Source organism: Bombus affinis, chromosome 3 (genome assembly GCF_024516045.1).
Source record: "Bombus affinis isolate iyBomAffi1 chromosome 3, iyBomAffi1.2, whole genome shotgun sequence".
In the NCBI taxonomy this organism is placed as follows: domain Eukaryota; kingdom Metazoa; phylum Arthropoda; class Insecta; order Hymenoptera; family Apidae; genus Bombus; species Bombus affinis.
In genome coordinates, this window is record NC_066346.1 from 6,657,753 (window position 1) to 6,675,910 (window position 18,158).

Sequence of the window (18,158 nt, forward strand, 5' to 3'; positions counted from 1 at the left end):
AATTAACATTTATCCATCAGTAGGCAGGGAATTTAATTTCATAGTAACGAAGCTGATTTGATTCAATATATTTTATTCATTTTTCATTTTTAAGAAAGTCTGATATTTCGTTGTCATTGGAAAATCCTGACAAAGAAATTGAATAACATTATACATTTTTACAAACAGATGTTAACTTATGAATACAATCTTTCATTACATCATGCTCCAGATCACTTCAAAATGTAAAAAATATAATCACAATTTTTCTCAGATATCGATAGACGAACTAATTGTCTAACAAATATTTTACAGGGAAATACGCCAACGTTGGCGATTATAGGATTCACATATCAAACGCTTCGTCTAATAAAAATTTTTCGATATATAAACATAATTCCTTTGATGATTGGAATTCATTTGACTTTCGTCGCTGTAATGTATTGTAATTGTACAAAACGCAAAACACAACCAACATTTGCAGAGTCCTTACTAATATCATCAAATTCACGATCCAATAATATCGCACAGAGACCCTCACGTGCACAAGCATTTGAGGCATTTCAATAAATGTACGCCACAGTTCATAAGTATTCTGAAAATTTAGTTTAGTTTAGTTTAGTTTCTTTTTACGGCTTAACCATTAACAAACGTAGCAATACTACATTCATTTGGTTATTTACTACATGTATACGTTTAGTATGTAATCATTATTTGTATTGACATTCAAAGGCTTTTTATCAAGTTAGAAAAATCATGTTAATTCGACTTACAAGTCAAAAATTGATTTGAAAGTAAAAAGTTTCTCAAATAATAAAATAATTCTGAAAGGTTTGATAATTACAAATGTCAGTTTTGTTATTGCGCATTGCCATTTACAAGCAAATTTAATCGTATCATCATATTCTATTATACACAGCCATGTCGATTATACAGAATAAAATCATTACAGTTTGATTTATCCGGAATTTTATGATTAAAATATGTGTTGCCAATATTGAACAAGTGTTTGGATATTTTTGAACAGTAGACACGATGCTAACAAAGAAAGTTACAGCACACTAGAATGCTTAAAAATAATTGATTACTTCTAAAAAATGCATATAGGTTTAATGTTTTATACAGTGATAAATTTACAATTTATGATGTTGCATACTATTTACTCTTACAAATTTAATGTAGTAACAGTCGCATCTGTTCGCTTAAATTAGAAATATTGGATTGTTTATTAAAATTTATACATATAGGCAAGAAAATTACTTTTTCGTCTATACAAGTAAATAAATAATAATATATTACCTTCTTTTTTAGAAATTTACTACAACTTTAAAAAGCGACCACTACTACATTAACAATAAATCCACGAACGCTAATCTACTTTATTGCTAAACTCACTTCAAAGCATACTACATAGTTTAAAAAATATTGTATCTCTAGCTTGAATATTTACAATAAATATAATACATCTATCTATTTATCGTTTCTAAAATTAGATACGCTTTCTCCATTTTTCTTCCATTACGATCTAATCTTATGATCACCAAATTAATTATAATACTTCACGATTTTATAATATTCTTTAAATTACAAGAAATCTGTAAATTACAAAAATGCTTAAGTATAACGCAGAGATAAATACACAATGTACACGAATACTCTTAAAAATAAATACTCCATGGGAATGTGAATTACGTTAATGATAAATAATGATAGCTAATATGTCACGATGACTGTACAGATATTCGACAGCGTCTTAAAAAAGATCTAGTCTTAATAATTACAATGAATTCACTTCTCATCAAATTTCTATTATTAATAATCTATGCTAACAAATAATTTTCGTACAAAATCGATTTTTATATCGTATAAACTTATACATACACGTTTTTTACATAAATTATTATAAAAGTTTCTTTTACAAATTTCGCGATCTTTAATTTGTATTCTACGTCTGATAAGCAGGTATCACATATATTGTATATCGTAAATCTATATCACACTTCATAAGTATTAGGACATTAACGAAAAACTAGAAGTTAAATAATTATAAAGAAATTATTAGAACCGTTAAAAATTACTATCTCATGAAAAATCTTACACCGTAAGGCATTCGTACGTGAAACATTAAAATAATATTCTGAACAATTATCTCAAATATTTCTTTCGTTTCATCATTTTTCCTGTTACATTTAATGTTATCTGATTCTATGAATACTATATATTCTTAAAATCAGTTCTTAAAATAATTCTTAAAATCAGATTTTAGCCAGAATTTCCTACCTATAATAATTTCATTTCAAATGTTTTCAATGAGTTTTTAGTTAGTTTAGTCATTAAGATTCTAAATTTTTGTCAGTCCCATTATGATGTGTCTTGGATCATTATCTTGAGTGAATACAAAATCGGCCTTTTGAATTTTAAAAAGATGAAGTAGTCGTTTTATCGATAATCTACATCAAATATTAATTTTCGTACGAAACGAGCAGTATTCTGATACTTATGAACGGCGGTATATATGTTGACTCGGATACGAGACGTACATAGTTAACGTGTTAATTTTACATTAAGTCTTTTTTGCGTACGCAATTATAGAAATGGATTTAGGTTATTACTTTATTGATACAATTTGATTATATCTGTGATGGAGATCCATGAACCGAATACTAACGCTAAGAGAGAAAATATTAAAAGTCCACTGTTCTTCCAAAGTCTCCAGTTATACTTACCCAAGTGGCCATCCCAGCACGAAACTGTTTCCACGATTGCTGGGATTGTGACGCCAAGGATGGAGAAAAATACTGAACCGACTAGGGAAATAAAGGGTTCGAGTTTTGGAACCAAACATGCCACAGCAACTGAAAGGAAAAGAAATCATTAAATAAAATTCTATAAACAATAGTCTATACACTGAAACATTTAAAATACGTATTTATTGAAATATATAAGAGAAAAGTATAATTTGTTCGTCTTGATATTTCAAAGTTTATTATAAATACACTTGTCGTTCTTCAAACCAAAAGAATAATCTATGAAGAGAGGCAACATTCTATATTTTGCAATTCTCACATGATAGTCATCGCGGAAAAATTATCTAACAAAAATTTAATGATTCGTTAAAAAATTCAAATTCGTATGTATGAAAATTCTATGTGTTCAATTTAAATATCGAATATAGAAAAGATTTTAGATATTATATTATAAAGTATTATGAAAAGATTGAGATATATCAGAATCTAAAAAAGCTACGAGAAAATTGCGTGTAGCGAATACTACGTATAAATCAATGAACTAGTATATTTAAATTCAGTTGTTTGACAAGCTTATTAAGTAACATCACAGCCGAGGGAAATCACAGCTTGCATTATAAAGAGACAGAGTTATCGCGTCGAAAAGTCGAAACATCAACAACGTAAACAACAAGGACGTGAATATCAAAGTGGTAGATCCTCAATGAATTAAATGCGAACGAGTCATTGAACGGTTAACAGTGAGTCATGCGGTTACGAAGCCAACAAGTATTCCCCTAACTCGGTCTACGTCTTTCTATTGCAATTCACGTTCCTCTCTTACTTCCTTAGGAAAATAACACACATGTCTGGTACATACTCAGTGGCGTAAACCGGTAATAACCAGAAGGGTAATCACAGCTTGTTATCTCGGGAATATCAAAACATTAGTCCTTTTATCGTGGCTCTGCTTGATAAAAGCAATTTGTTTCGAAAAAAAACCACATGGAAAATGACAGCAATTTGTGATTTAATTGCATCTTAAGTTCTTCCTGTCAAACAGTGTCGACATGTTCTACGAGTAAATGTAAGTAAGAGAAGGAAGAATATATTGCGTCTTGTAACTATATAACTAGTAAAAAATCGTGTACAAAGTAATATTGCAAATATTCTTTGTTAACAATTGACCTTAGAATTCATTATCGTTTCTGTCATTTTCTCCAAAATCTGTTTGTAGGAAATTAGTTCAAGTTTTCTCAGATTATAATTGTTTGGAAATGAAAGCAACTTACTTGTAAATAAAGCTATGAACATTCTTAGCGCTGTTTCAGATATTCCTTCATATTTATGACTGAATTTCTCTTTTATTAATCCCCATATTATATCGATTGGCACGGTAAATTGCAATCCGTAGCTAAACAAAACCGCTAGAGCGATAAGTAGTTTCACCATCTGTCCTGGGCTGTAAAACAATATATTGGCTTATACAAATTTTATTTCCATTTAAGAGCATTTAAGAACTTTTAAATATTGTGTATAAAACTATGATAAAATATCCTCTATGAAAAATCCTGCAAATTATAGATACCTCGAAAGCTATCCATATGTGTAATATTAAACTCCAAGAATACAACCATAAATTCTTTCCTCGTGGATAACGACATATGTTTCATGAAGCAGTTATAAATCATTTATAAATTGAAATTTATTTAGAAATTTGATTAAGTGAATTTTAAATTGAATTTAGAAAATCGTGATTATTTTATTAAGAATTAAATATTTTACTCTAATTCGTAAATCTTTATTAAATTGAAGATAAATAACAAATAGTAATGTTTCATATACGTATATAGTATACACAATAGACTATTTACTTTTTGAATTCAATTACAAGCAATTTAATAAATATTTAATTCGTAATCGTACTTACATTTCTGTGATTGGTATGTTTAGCGTGATAGTTGCGTCAACTGCTTCCCCGTATTTCAAATAACCGAATACACCCAGTATAGCGTATAAAGATACCACTATAGTCATGGTTATATTCAGGACACTCGGGCAACCAAGAAAATGTTGCGGATTCCGCATGCTATTTTCAACGGGCATCACCTAAGAAATTAATCTTTTTATTATACCATTACGAAATCTATAAAATTCTATATTTATAAAATTCATACCACTATAAATGAAATGAATAAATTTGAAGACTTTCAATTTCAATTAACTTATCACGATAAAAAAATTTGCTACATATTTTAATTTAATGTCCTGGATTTCGAATCTGTATTAAGATCTCTGAACTGTATTAAAAACAAAAAGAGCAAATATCATATAAGAATAACATTATTATATCCAGAATGTTGTAGAACGCGCAAAAATGATTTCCTAAATATTTTATTCATTATATAATAATGTTTAAACTATGGGATCTTTAAAATTTTGTATAATTAGAAATTAATTCATAAAACCTTGGTACATAATAACAAGAAGAAAAGAGTTATTTTTCCAAACGATACTATCTCATATTTATACTATGATTTACAGCTATGACCTTTTTAACAAACAAATAGAGTTTAGTTATCAAACTTACAACGCCGATGCCCTCGATGGCGAATAACACAGTAGCGAAAAACACAGGCAGGTGTTCGGCCGACGCTATCAACTTTACGTTCTGTGGTGTTTCAATCCCACTGAAGATGTAGTACAGAGTTATCGCAAAACCGACCATCATGGAAAGGTTGGCCAGAATGGAGAATGGTACCAGGTACTTCAAATTTCGAATTTGTCCCAGCAGCAATACCGCAGGAATCAACGTGAGCATATACATGCGAAGAGGTATGTCCATGCCGGTGTGGTGGTCCACAACCTAAAACAGAACCACCAATAATTTCGTAAGAATACTTTTATTACAAAGAGCAAAAACTAGAAACGAGTCATTCTAAATTGAATTTCCAAGTTCGTCAAAATCGAATTTGGAACCTCGTGAGTTCTCGAAACTCTTGGAACTCAGAATATTTATTTTTTCTAGGGAGCATCTATTTTGTCAGGCACTAAAATCTTAATAAATTCATTCATAAAAATTGAAATGATTTAAAATAGAAAATTCAAATTAAAATGTGTGTAAAGCTTATAAAAGTAATAAAATTTAGAAAACACGAAAATTCAATAAAAACTGAGTTTTATGACAACTGTATCCTAGAAATTTTTTATTCAAAATTCGCTGTTCGTTTAAATTTTACCATAACAAATTTGCATATTGTTTGAGGGAAAAAATTTAACTCACATAAACTATTGTCACTATTTTATACGATCGTATAGAGCTTTCGTAATTAATCTTTTCGTTTTTTATTTCATATTTTACAAGTGAATCACGATATTTGAACTGAAAAGAAATGAAATATTGCAGATACAATAGAATTGATGGGACGTGCTGTCTTATTTAGCGTTGAATCATCCGATTAGTTAGTTACAATCCATTCAGACTATAATTTTTGTTCACGGACAAGCAAACAAGATGGACCCTGCAGGTTAAACGAGTCAGAACGAGTCTTGAGGCTACGCGTTGGCACAGATTTTCAATTGTGATCAAGGAAAAAAGGAGAAAGATGCACGTGCGACGATGAACGAGGACAAAGGAAACGAGACGATCGCAGATTAAAGTGGTTTTACAATCTACATTCTGATGTGGTTAAGGAGATGAATATTATTTACAGATTCTATTCGCTTGTAGATTATAGAACAGTAAACATAGAGAGAGAATAGTAGATTATTAATTTGATATATAACTTAATCATAATATCGTACTTACTATGTTATGTTGTTAAAAATAATGTTTGTTAATTCGAATTCTAAAATGGAATTTTTAGTAACCATTACAGCAATATGTTATAGCAATATATTTGCTATAATATTTTGAAACCAAAAAATTGAATTGCTTTTACATATATCATAGATATTCACAAATAGTACAATGAATAATTATTAGGCAATGAATAATGAAATATGACTAGTTGTCTGGACAAGGAATTATTGTGCATATATTTAAGTAAACTTCCACGTTAATGGCTCATAAACGTAACTAATGCGGTGACTTGCAGAACAGTTGGAAGTAAAATGGAAAACTTTTAGTAAATATCTATCAACTATATGAAAATTACGAGGAAGGAACGTGATAAGTTGCATTTCATACTTTTTATAGGGGATTCATAAGGTTTCTTTAACTGTTCAAATACTGAATCTGTACATGTATAATTGGCAGATATATCGAATCTCAAGAACAGAAACTCAGCATTCACGAAAAAATTTTTCATGTTAGTATTCAACTGCTGATATCGCCTTTCTTACAAACAAATTCCTATATTTTAATGTAAAATTACATTGCAAAAAAATTGCCATAATATTAATATATCAATGCCGAAATGGTAACATGGCAAAGATATTTTCGCGAGATCAGCACGAAACGTATTAATATAACACTATTTTATGATACAACCAATTATTTATAGTATACGTTGTCAATGACCGATACCAACATAATAAATTATTTTAAATTTGTTCAAATTAGGGAAATAAACGACAAAATGATAATAGTCGAAGCTAATAAATAAATCCAAAATACGAACATTTTTCATTAAAAGAGCGAACAATTTCACGTTTATTAATTTGTCAAAGATGAGTAGTAAAAAGGAAGATCCTATTGATCGCAACTGCAAATTTATGTAGATAGATAAAATGTTCGGTTGCGAATTTTCCACTCGTTAGTTAAAATCATGGATAAGGAATGTTTCAACGCTGAAGTAATGTTATCGGAGTGATATTCAAATTATCGGTATCTTTCGAGCACCGACGCGCTGTTTCAACACTCGATTCAACTGTCGCATTTTTTAAATATAATGCATTGATATCAATGCTCCGCCAGCACTTCAGCTATTAGTATATCGGAAATACAACCAAGGCATATTAATATTCTTAGCGGAATATTACATTTCACTGTCTTTTTGCGTTTTATATTTGTCTGAACTTCTACAACTGGCTATCTTTTATCGAACGATTCTTTAGTCAAAGTATATTACTTGCTTTGTTAGCAGGGTATTATGTACTTATTGCTTCTTTAACGAGGCTTCTTTAACGATTGCTTCTTTATCACGAATGCCAAATGTGCACAAGGAAACTAGTTTTATATTTTTCTGCCATTTTTTTCCATGACTGAACAATATAACAGACTGCTATTATAATAACTGTTGGAAACCAGCGTGTAAGACTTACCTGTTTGATCGAGGTCGATACGAATACCACATAGACGCACGTACCGCCTATGTAAGTTGCACACAATGAAATATTTACTAATATTCGACTTGCGTTCGCGAATGGCCTTAATGTTTTTGGTCCATTAAAAAACGCAGCCTCCGCTGTCTCGGCGTATGTCATCTGTGGTGTTTTCGTTTTCTTGCATAGCACGTGGGACGAACGAACCAGTATGTGGACACAATGCGCGCATATTATGCCGATTATTATAGTACCGATTCCACCGAATAATACTCCGCCATTCTTAATCGCATTTGGCATAGCAAGGATTCCGGTGCCAAGAGACGATTTTACTAAGTGAGCTAAAGCACCGAAGTCTCTGTAACAAGAACAATTTGTGTATTTATTATGTTGTACATTTCTCACGATTTCTTTTTGTAATGGTAGTTCTTTTCTTAAACGGTATACTGCCGGTCCAGAGTAATAATAACCAGTGACATTATAAAAGAAGTCAAACAAGATGGTAATTAATAAAACTATCTTTTCAGTTATTTTGTACTATTTCGTTTAGTATCAGATACTGTAATTAAATTAAAATAAAATATATCGAATTTACCTATATCGTAACAATGAAGTGTAAACGATCTTGAAATTCACTGATCAGTAGTATGACTAGATTTTATGTATAATAGATATAATAGATATAAATAGATTTAAATAGATATAAAGAAAAAATAACTTACGAATTGGTATTTTTCTTATCACGGTGTTCGAAGGGATTGTATAGTTCATCCTTCTCATTGTATTCTCCGATCATGACAGTAGCTATTTTCGTACTGATCACAGAAAAAAATACGTCATTACATTATGTGTCGAAGATACTATCTTGTTTCGTGCCTCTTGATACTATCATATATTTTTCAAAGTAATTCAGAACATGGGAGGTTAAAGTGGATAATTGTATAATATTTTACGACGTAGAAATTTATCAAATAGAACCTTTTATTCTAATTGGAGTACATTACGCATTTATAATCTGTTTGGAATATTCTATATTTTTCAATTTGGTTATGTTTATTTATATTTGGTTATATATATTAGAAGAAACTAAATGTAAATTCTTTTTTCAAGTACCATCAGCCATACGCAAGAAATATCTAAATATTTAATAAATAAGATTCTATAATTAATTCAAGTTACTATGTCAGTTGGCCATAGGTGATCAATGATTATTTATCATTTGAGAATAGGATTTCATTAAGTTTTAACAAATAATTTACATAAATATAGAAATAAACGTGTAGCAACATACACTGTACACAGTGCCTTACGTCAATAATGATTGATAACAGAACGAAAATTTTATTCAGATTAGAATTATCAATAAGAATTCAAATTCACTTATGAAATTAATGAATTTAATGAAAATTAATACTAATGACATTATCAAAGAGGTTCTACGTCAGAATAATTTATCGATAGGAATGATAAAATTAATAAAACCTACAAAATTGTCAATTTAAGATAAATTTAATTTGATATTGCACATTTAAATAACGCGAATGAAATTGCGAATAAAACACAAGTTAATAATCCATACCTGCTATTAAATTCCTGCATGGGACTTTCTGTAGGTTGTGACTTTGTACATTTCCCCATGGTGAATCTAAAACAACATATACACAACTATCTGATTAATATCGCAATATCATTTTACTAGACCGTAACTACATACACGCATAATTTTTAAAATAATGATCTCCGCACCTTAAGACTGCTACTTTTGAATTCTATTCGTCAAAAACTATATGCTATAAAAATGTCACAAATTTCATATGACTTAAAACAAAGTTCAACTCCTTATATAGTATAAATATGTGCCCCTTTTGTATACAAATATTGTAGATACTTATAAAACTAAAACAAACATGAATAAAACAAGAGAAAGAACACTTCCTCAACTGTATGCAGATTTTTATCTAAAACTTTCACGAAAAGATTAGGAGTGCGTTCACATATGACTCTTAAAAAAAGATAATTTAAGTATTAAACTTTATATAATATGTAACATTAAATATGTTACATCACATAATATTAAATAGTAACATTATATAATACATAGTATATTAGTACTAATATCTAAAAATCTTAACTGTATATATTATACGTCATAGTACTATGCAAATAATACTTTCGATAAAATATATTGAAACTTTGCGTATTAATTAGTTTCAATATTTATGTATCTACGTTCATTATAGTATTTGTCATAATTTAAAGGCACATCAGATTTTCTTAGTATTTCTTAGAATCACAATTAATACATTTACTACTAATCTTCAATGTTTTATCGATCATATACTACAGGAGTGATTAAGATAGAATCATTGTGAGTTGAATTTCGTGGTAGCAATATTTATATCGTTAAAATAGATAATCTAACCAGTAATGATTAAAATCTATACGATTGCCTATCATATGACGTCACAAATGTCAACATCAATAATGATGACGATCTCAATGACAATGCCTCAAGTTTAATTTGATTGCCATTGATAACGTCGATGTTTGAAAACAAAATGATTTTTAAGATGGTACATAGGTACTTATGTTAGACTTAAGCACGGCACCAATGTAACGATTGGCGAAGGTCTTACTTTTATCGATGAAAATTTTCCATACGGATATGGATCGCCATTTCTTACTTATCATTTAGATTATTTCCATGACTTAAAAGAATTTATGTCTGTTAATTCTGTGATCGATTATCTTAAAAAACTTTAAGCTTCGTCCATATCACATAGTGCGTTGTTGCTTGAACCCATATGGTTCCAAGTAATTTTATTGGTATGAATTTCACTTTGCATTACTGATTCACTATTCACTTTTATATTTATTAAGAATTCATTATTATGGTATATTATAATGCATTTCAATAAATTTATTTATTTATTTAATATTTTAATAATAATGATAATATAATATATTTCAAAGTTACTAAAATTCATGTAACTTGAAAGTGTATATATAGTTTGTTCAGATTAGTCGAATTACTTAGATTCAAGGCATTTGAATTCAAGTAATTTAAATTCAAAATTGTATTCATATAAGTCAAGTTACTCGACTAGAAATTATACTGATTCAAGTAACGCGACTTTAAGGATACCAAATTCAAAATGCATATTTGAAGTGGCATTGAAAAATGCGATTACGTATATTATATATACAAATGCTAATTATAATTATAGACATGACAACGTTATAAATTTGTAAAAATTCAAATGAATTCGACTTGGTTTCAGGAACCGATATCAACAAACACGAAATTGCATGTAGTATTAAATTATCAACAACGATTAGCTACAAAATAAATCTGAGAAAAGGACATAAAATAGAATAAAGGTTAAATGAAAGAATATTGTATGCTATCCATTTCGAATCGACATTATACAAAAGAATTTCATGATATTATGTAAAAACTATTTGCAAAATGTTTTAGACGCAATATCTCAGCTTCACAATAGTTAAACTTGCATCTGAATATCGCAGCACGTACATTTACACTATTAACGACAACAATAACATATGCGTATTGCGAATACAGCACATGATTCAACATTTATTATAGCATTGTATCAGATAATTCATTCACAAAATGGCTTTTATTGTTATTGTATTATAGAAAAAAATACATGTTTTTCCTCATACTAATATGCGTTAATAACAGGTGCAAATGGCTGGCAAACATTCGTCATGGAATGGATAAGTTGGATCAGAATTGCGTTGCGTAACATTCGATGCTACGACGCAAGGTTTAATTCGATCATTCGATACAAAATAGAGCTTAATGTCAGCATTTACGCATTTCAGAGTAGTTGTGATAACATTTTTCCTACTTTGCGCAAGGTTAGTAAACGATTATTATCGTCGGTTAAATAAGACAAAGAAAGAAAAGAGAATTTTACGAGGAAGGACAGTTGTTGAGAAATCGAGGCACAAGAAGCACAAACTTCGCAAGTCCTTGCAATTATTTCGTTTTTATCTGTCTGGTCACTTTTTTAATGTCACGATGATACGAATCCAATGTAATAAGAATTTCACAATATCCATTTTTCTATTTATTTCTATTTATTTTTCCGTGATCATAATGATGTGATCCGTTAAACCCGCAAGATCGAGGTATCGACAAGACTCGTTAAGCAATCGATCGATCCTACGTACGATTACAACGTTCCAGCTCAGACATATCCTTGAACGCTTCCATGGTACACAATCTGCGTGGGATTTTCTAACATAGGGATGCAAAAACAGCTCACGATGTAGCTAATAAATATTCAGATGTAAGCAAGAGACAGAAAGGAGTCACGAATAACCACAATGCTTTTTAAACGTAAATTATGCTTACGATTAGGCTCTAGGTATATCGAGCTCGAGAAGTATGGTTAATCCGATGAGATCTAGAATCTTGGACTGAAAATGTCGATATCTCAGGATAATGTCTACACGAATTGTCGTGGCCGCTTTGTGCAAATTCACACGAGCGTGATTTACGAAAGGTCACATTTGAATTGATTTCCTCTTGTCGTAAAATGTTGCATAATGCGCTATTATTGTGCTTAGAGCTGTTCTATTTCGTACGAAAGTATTTTCATTATATTTTAGTAACGCTGTTACATACGAATATTCCGTTATTTATTGCAAATTTATAGGCGGACAGTCTCACTTACAGATTTATGATAGAAAGTGGAAGTGTGCGCTTGCGAGAATCTATAAGCAAGGAAATCGATACGAAAGAAATTGTTAATTGCCGTTATTAAACCAAACGATTGGTAATCCAAATGACGAGTTAAATTGTCTCCTTTCATTAAAACATTAATAGGTAACAATTTTCTACTTAGAAAATATTGTTATCTTTTCTTATTCTTTTTTATTATCTATAAATTTCTGAACATTTTTATGAAATCTCATCATTTTCCGATAGTACGATGATATAGACGACATTGTACGGCCCCGAGATATCTCGTCCAAAGTGTCACGTGAACGACATAGCCTGTTAAGATATTTCGTCCACTTATGCGAAAGAGTTAACTCACAGCGTAGTAATAAAATTTAAAAATTGCTCGTCATAAGTCCTTATCGCGTGCATATACATATGTAATTGCGCAGATCTCAATTATCCTGGAACACATCGTTTCCTATTTTCCCACCTGTTAACCACATTCCACGATAAAATCACATTTCAGTGTCCACCTGCTACACTGTTGCACGAAAGCAATGATAGTTGACTTCCGGTGCACGCGGCGGGCACGCGACTCGTGTCTCAAATTGAAAATTTATGCATCTATAATCAAGCAATATGGCCATTTTTTTACCATTTTATACGTATATTGAAAACCGTATTCTTTCAACCTTCTTATTTTTGAAGAAAGTAGATTTTGTTTTAAATATTCTTAACCATTTCTTGGAAAATATAGATTTTATTTATATTAGTTGCAGTTAGTTACGTTAGCATATTCATATGTACAAGTCTGCAAGAAGACTGTGAATCATTAAAAATAGTTTATATTAATTAATCAATTTTCTATTTGTTATTATAAAATTTATCTTAAATTATTCATTCAAAATATCTTTCATATTAAGCCGTCAATTATTCAAGATATCATTTGATGTAATGTATTATTTGCAAAAATTCACGAATAATTCATACTTTGCTACTATCGACAATTTTACATAATTTTAAATGCCGTTTGTATCGAGCGTTGAAATTGCCCGATTTTATGTGGTGCGCAGTTTCCAGGAAGTACATACATGTATATTGTGAACAAAAAGATTTGTGGTTTAAGAAAATCGTAGTGGTAAACTTTGAATTACATACATTATCGCGAAAAACATGTTAACGTCAGGATTTCTGTTACAGCAATTAACATGAACACAAAAATGTGCCTTCCAGCGATACATATTCTGTCGCACATTGTGGTGAAAAAGAGACATTTCCTATAAAAAATGCCCTAAAACGATAGTCTCTAGAAAAAAAGATACTTTGATTTTTAAGCAATTTACCTCATATATAATAACTAATAACTTTGTAATAACTGAATATTTGCATAAGTATATTAGCATTTTATAATAATAATAATATATATTTCTATTTTTTAAGAAATAATAAAAATTTGCAACATTTTCACCAAATTATCATTTAAAAACAGCTAACAAAATACAAGTTTATAATTAACGATTTTACTTGCGGCTCTACGTTCTACTAGAAAACAAATTAATATTTATATTCAATAGAATTAAAATAATTTGGAGGTTTTCTAAATTTTAGTACGTTAAAAATAATTGCACCAGATAAAGATTAATGCGCGTATAATTTCATTTTAAATTCTAATCTTTGTGATAAATATATATAAACTTTAGAAAATAATTGAAAAGGTGGAAATGCCTTCTAATCCAGTTTTTAACAATTTTATTAATTAATCTTTCTCGTTAAATTTCAAACGTGTACAAGAATGCTAACGTATGGAAATAAACAAAACCACTTGAGAATCCATATCAAAAGATTGCGAAAATGTATTTCACGACTACACGTTGCAATGTTTACGTAACGTGCATTCATTTCAGAATCCATAAAAATAAATCCAGAATCTTGAATATGTGCCTCTAAAATTGCTTGTCTTTTCAAATGGCAAATGAACAGACATATTATCTTTACAACCTACTCTTTCTAACTCATCTAACAATTACACTTAAAGAAACATAATTGTACTTCAGCTCTACGGATTCAATCTTTTCCTCGATCAATCTCATATACCTTGAGTTCTTTAAACAAACAAATTAAAAATATCTCGAGATCTACCGATAGAAAATTAATTAACATACGTTCGTCGTAATCTCTACATAAAATCTCCTCAGATGATGATTTAAAAACGATTTGAATAGGAAGCACAACGAATCGTGTGGGGCAAATCTTATCGAAATTGTGACGCTCGAAAGTTTGACTTTCGATTTAGTGATATCCAGCCCATCAGAACGCACTAATTATCAATAAACGTTCCCGAAAATCGCGAAACGAATATCGCTCGTTGAGATATTGTCGTATCGCATAACGCGAATTATCAACAGTCGCTTACATATTGCTTTAAACAATTCTTTTTAACTTGAAATATATTACTAACGCATTCTGCATAAATGTACTTACCTGTAATCTCGATCGTTAATTCCGAATTCTCTTGCGAAACTGCTGATGCCTCCGGATTGTTCTGCCAAGAACATAAATAAAAAAGTTGGATCTTTGATCAACTTGCAATTCTTTCACATTCTCGAACGAGCCTCTTGGAAAAGATCCTTCTTCCTCGAATCGCTTTTTCACCGATTCGATCCTCCTGAAGACTTGAATTATTTCGGCCTCCTTCCCGTATCTTATTTACCTTCCTACAGTCAATAGTAATCTCGCAGGAGATAACGATTTATGAGATCCAAGATGAGTCTTGGCTACTGTCGTGCAGTATGATTTATTGATTCATTGATACAGCGCTAGATGATCCTCACACACGAAACTGGACTGTAAACGTGCTTCTGTTTCCACAAACCCAGCTCCTCGATCGTCTTTCGATGATTGATATTTTATTATCACCGTTAATTACTTGTTTATACTAGGTTTAAGATAGTTTAAGGGTAATAAAATTCACGCGGCAGTCGCTCTGTCACCGTTGCGAGGAAACGTGTGTTAAACGTATACAGAAAACTGCGGAAATTTATCAATTCAGCGAAGAACATATAGCGTTGTTGATGGGTACAGCTCGATGAAAATATCGAAACGTGAAAGTGTTAAACTTGATAAATTTGGGCTTTTCAAACGACCGCGTTGACGTTAACGTCGAGACGTTGTCCTGACGTTGTACTTACTTCGCCACTGTCAGTGAACGATCTGTTCTATCGTTTCCTTTTATGCGTCTCGCAGGAACTCTCAATTCCATAACCTTCAACTTTTTCTATATTTCCTAATTCTTCGAGCGTAGTTTAATTTACTTTCTGATTCTTACGTTTAAAAAATCTTTCCAACTATTCCACTTTTATTAACGCTGTTAGTAAACTGTAGACTCCCTAAAAATCTTTTTCCTTTGAATTTGTCAAAATTCCTCCTAAATTACAGGAAATCTTCGATTTTTCTTTAATCAGTATCTTCTTTCCAATGATCTGGTTGGAGAAGTTCTCGCAGGAAGAATAAAGGATATCGTCCACGAACGTTGAAAAAGTGTCAATGTATTAGCAAGGAGGAAATGCGGCGCAGGAAAACTCGCGCGTGGAACGGTGACAGGCGTCGTACACGACTGGCCAGGTTTTTTCGGCGTTACGCAGGTATATATACGAGCCGGTGTGTATAGAGACAGAGACGCGCGATTCAGCTCGCTAGTGTCCCGCTAGAATTGACGTCGTAACTCGAGAGAGGGGAGATAGAGGCCGTCCTCCTAATATGTTCTATCGAACGTGCTCGCGAAAAGACGGTTGTCGTTCGAGCGAGTCGTCCTTAGCATCGTGACGATCGCGCGTACCGAGGGCCACTGGAACCACGCGAATCGACTCTTGCTCTACCAAGCCGATCTCGTATCGTCCGTATTTCGCCTCTTCCCTTTCACCTTCCTTCTATCTCCTTCCGTTCAAATCAGCTTCGTCTTTTCGCCCAATTGAAACGACCATTCCCTCCACCGACCTACCCTCTCTAATGTCACTGATCTCCTGAACTCTTTTCCCTGGCGACGCTCTTTTTCCTCCTGTCACCTCTTCGCCGACCCACTTCGCGATTTCGAACGTTGCGTAAGTGGCGCAAGCGGATGAATCACGCCGCGCTGATACAGTTTCGACGTGCGAGAATGTCAAAGAATTTGGTTTATGGGGGAAATGGGGTAATTAGTGATAGTTAGCGAGAAGAAGATCGCCTTCTTATTAGACTGCGGATTTTTATGAACTTATGGGAAATTTGAAGATAGAGAAATGATAGAGAATGCACGTAACATGCGAAGATATATAAAATATACGAAGTACATTAATCTTTATAATATTTAATAAACAACACAATTTTCCACGTAAGTTCCACTTTGTACATTATATTTATAGAAACATGGATTTCCATAAATATCCATAGTCTCGAAATTACTTAGAAGAAGGAAAATTGGGAATTATTAAACTGCGAATATTGATGTATTTATAGATAATTTAATTTATAAGCATAAAAATATATACAATGCAGCATAATGAGCGGAAATGTCCAAAATTTCTAAAGTAATACACTTGTCACAATATTTATTGGATTAAATAAATCCTTTTACTTAGATTCTATTTCTTTGACACAAAAATTCAGATTTACATGAACATCAGATATTTGCAGCCTAGTAATTATTCGAGTTATTTATTTAATTAGGAACACCTCGCCGATTTTAATAAGGTTGAAATATTTTGTCAACGTCAATATACTTAATAATTTCGCCATGTATTTTAATTTACGAGTTACAGGCAAAAGTTCGTTAGTGTTTTAATATTTATATGGTTACTCGTAAATAATTGTACGTATAAATAGCGATGAAGAAATACCAGGATTGGCAATAATATCATAAATTGGCACTAGTAGAAATTTGTCTTCAGATTTTTGCCTCTCGATAATCGTGATTTCGTAAATACATTAATAAGCTGATTTACATTAAGAAATGAAAGAAATTTTGACTATTTTTAATCATTAAGAATAAATAAATTAGTTGCTGACACTAATGATAAATGATTAATAGCGTTATACAGAGAATGGTAAAATGGGACGAGATGTTATTATGTAAAAATACGTAAGAAGATGTAGAATAGAATTTTTCGTTCAAAGGCTAAAGACGAATATGAAAATTCGTGGAATGCGAATAATTAGACTAACTCTTAAATAAATACATATGTTTAAACACGACCTTCTCGAAACAACAACTTTAAATGAAACAAAATTTCAAACAAAGAAATGTTTATTGTATGCGTACTATTAACAGTGATTAATATAATTTAATTTACAATAAATTTTGATTAATAATAATTATTCTTGCCTCGCAATTAAATATATTTATTTCTATATTGTGAAGTTTGAAAGTGAACTTTTCGATTGTCTTACGAGTTAAATTACATTTTTTTTTTTTATAACGAACCAATGAATCCTTTCGAAAATATTTTCTATCAGTGATA

The 18,158-nt window shown here is 30.9% G+C and overlaps 1 protein-coding gene across 2 annotated transcripts; it reads right to left on the minus strand.

Moving 5' to 3' along the window:
- Positions 1-56: 56 nt before the first annotated feature.
- LOC126914985 (proton-coupled amino acid transporter-like protein pathetic) lies at positions 57-16,607 on the minus strand. Of its 2 annotated transcripts, none has more exons than XM_050719313.1 (8): positions 15,148-16,607; positions 9,550-9,615; positions 8,693-8,785; positions 7,971-8,328; positions 5,296-5,571; positions 4,636-4,814; positions 3,998-4,167; positions 57-2,834 (listed from the first exon to the last, which is right to left on the minus strand). In XM_050719313.1, exons 1-8 carry the CDS (start codon positions 15,219-15,221, stop codon positions 2,593-2,595), a joined length of 1,458 nt encoding a protein of 485 aa, XP_050575270.1. In that variant the 5' UTR covers positions 15,222-16,607; the 3' UTR covers positions 57-2,592. The 2 variants fall into 2 exon arrangements, with proteins under 2 accessions (XP_050575270.1, XP_050575271.1); XM_050719314.1 differs by lacking the exon at positions 15,148-16,607 and adding an exon at positions 9,717-9,740.
- Positions 16,608-18,158: the final 1,551 nt, after the last annotated feature.

What these genes read in the sequence shown, in the direction of transcription:
- LOC126914985 (XM_050719313.1), bottom strand. Translation starts at nt 15,221, where the DNA reads ATGTTCTTGGCAGAACAATCCGGAGGCATCAGCAGTTTCGCAAGAGAA. An exon ending in ATGCAGGAATTTAATAGCAG is followed by an intron (nt 8,786 to 9,549) that starts GTATGGATTATT and finishes TTCTGTGATCAG; the next exon opens with TACGAAAATAGCTACTGTCA. An exon ending in TATCGACCTCGATCAAACAG is followed by an intron (nt 5,572 to 7,970) that starts GTAAGTCTTACA and finishes GTTCTGTTTTAG; the next exon opens with GTTGTGGACCACCACACCGG.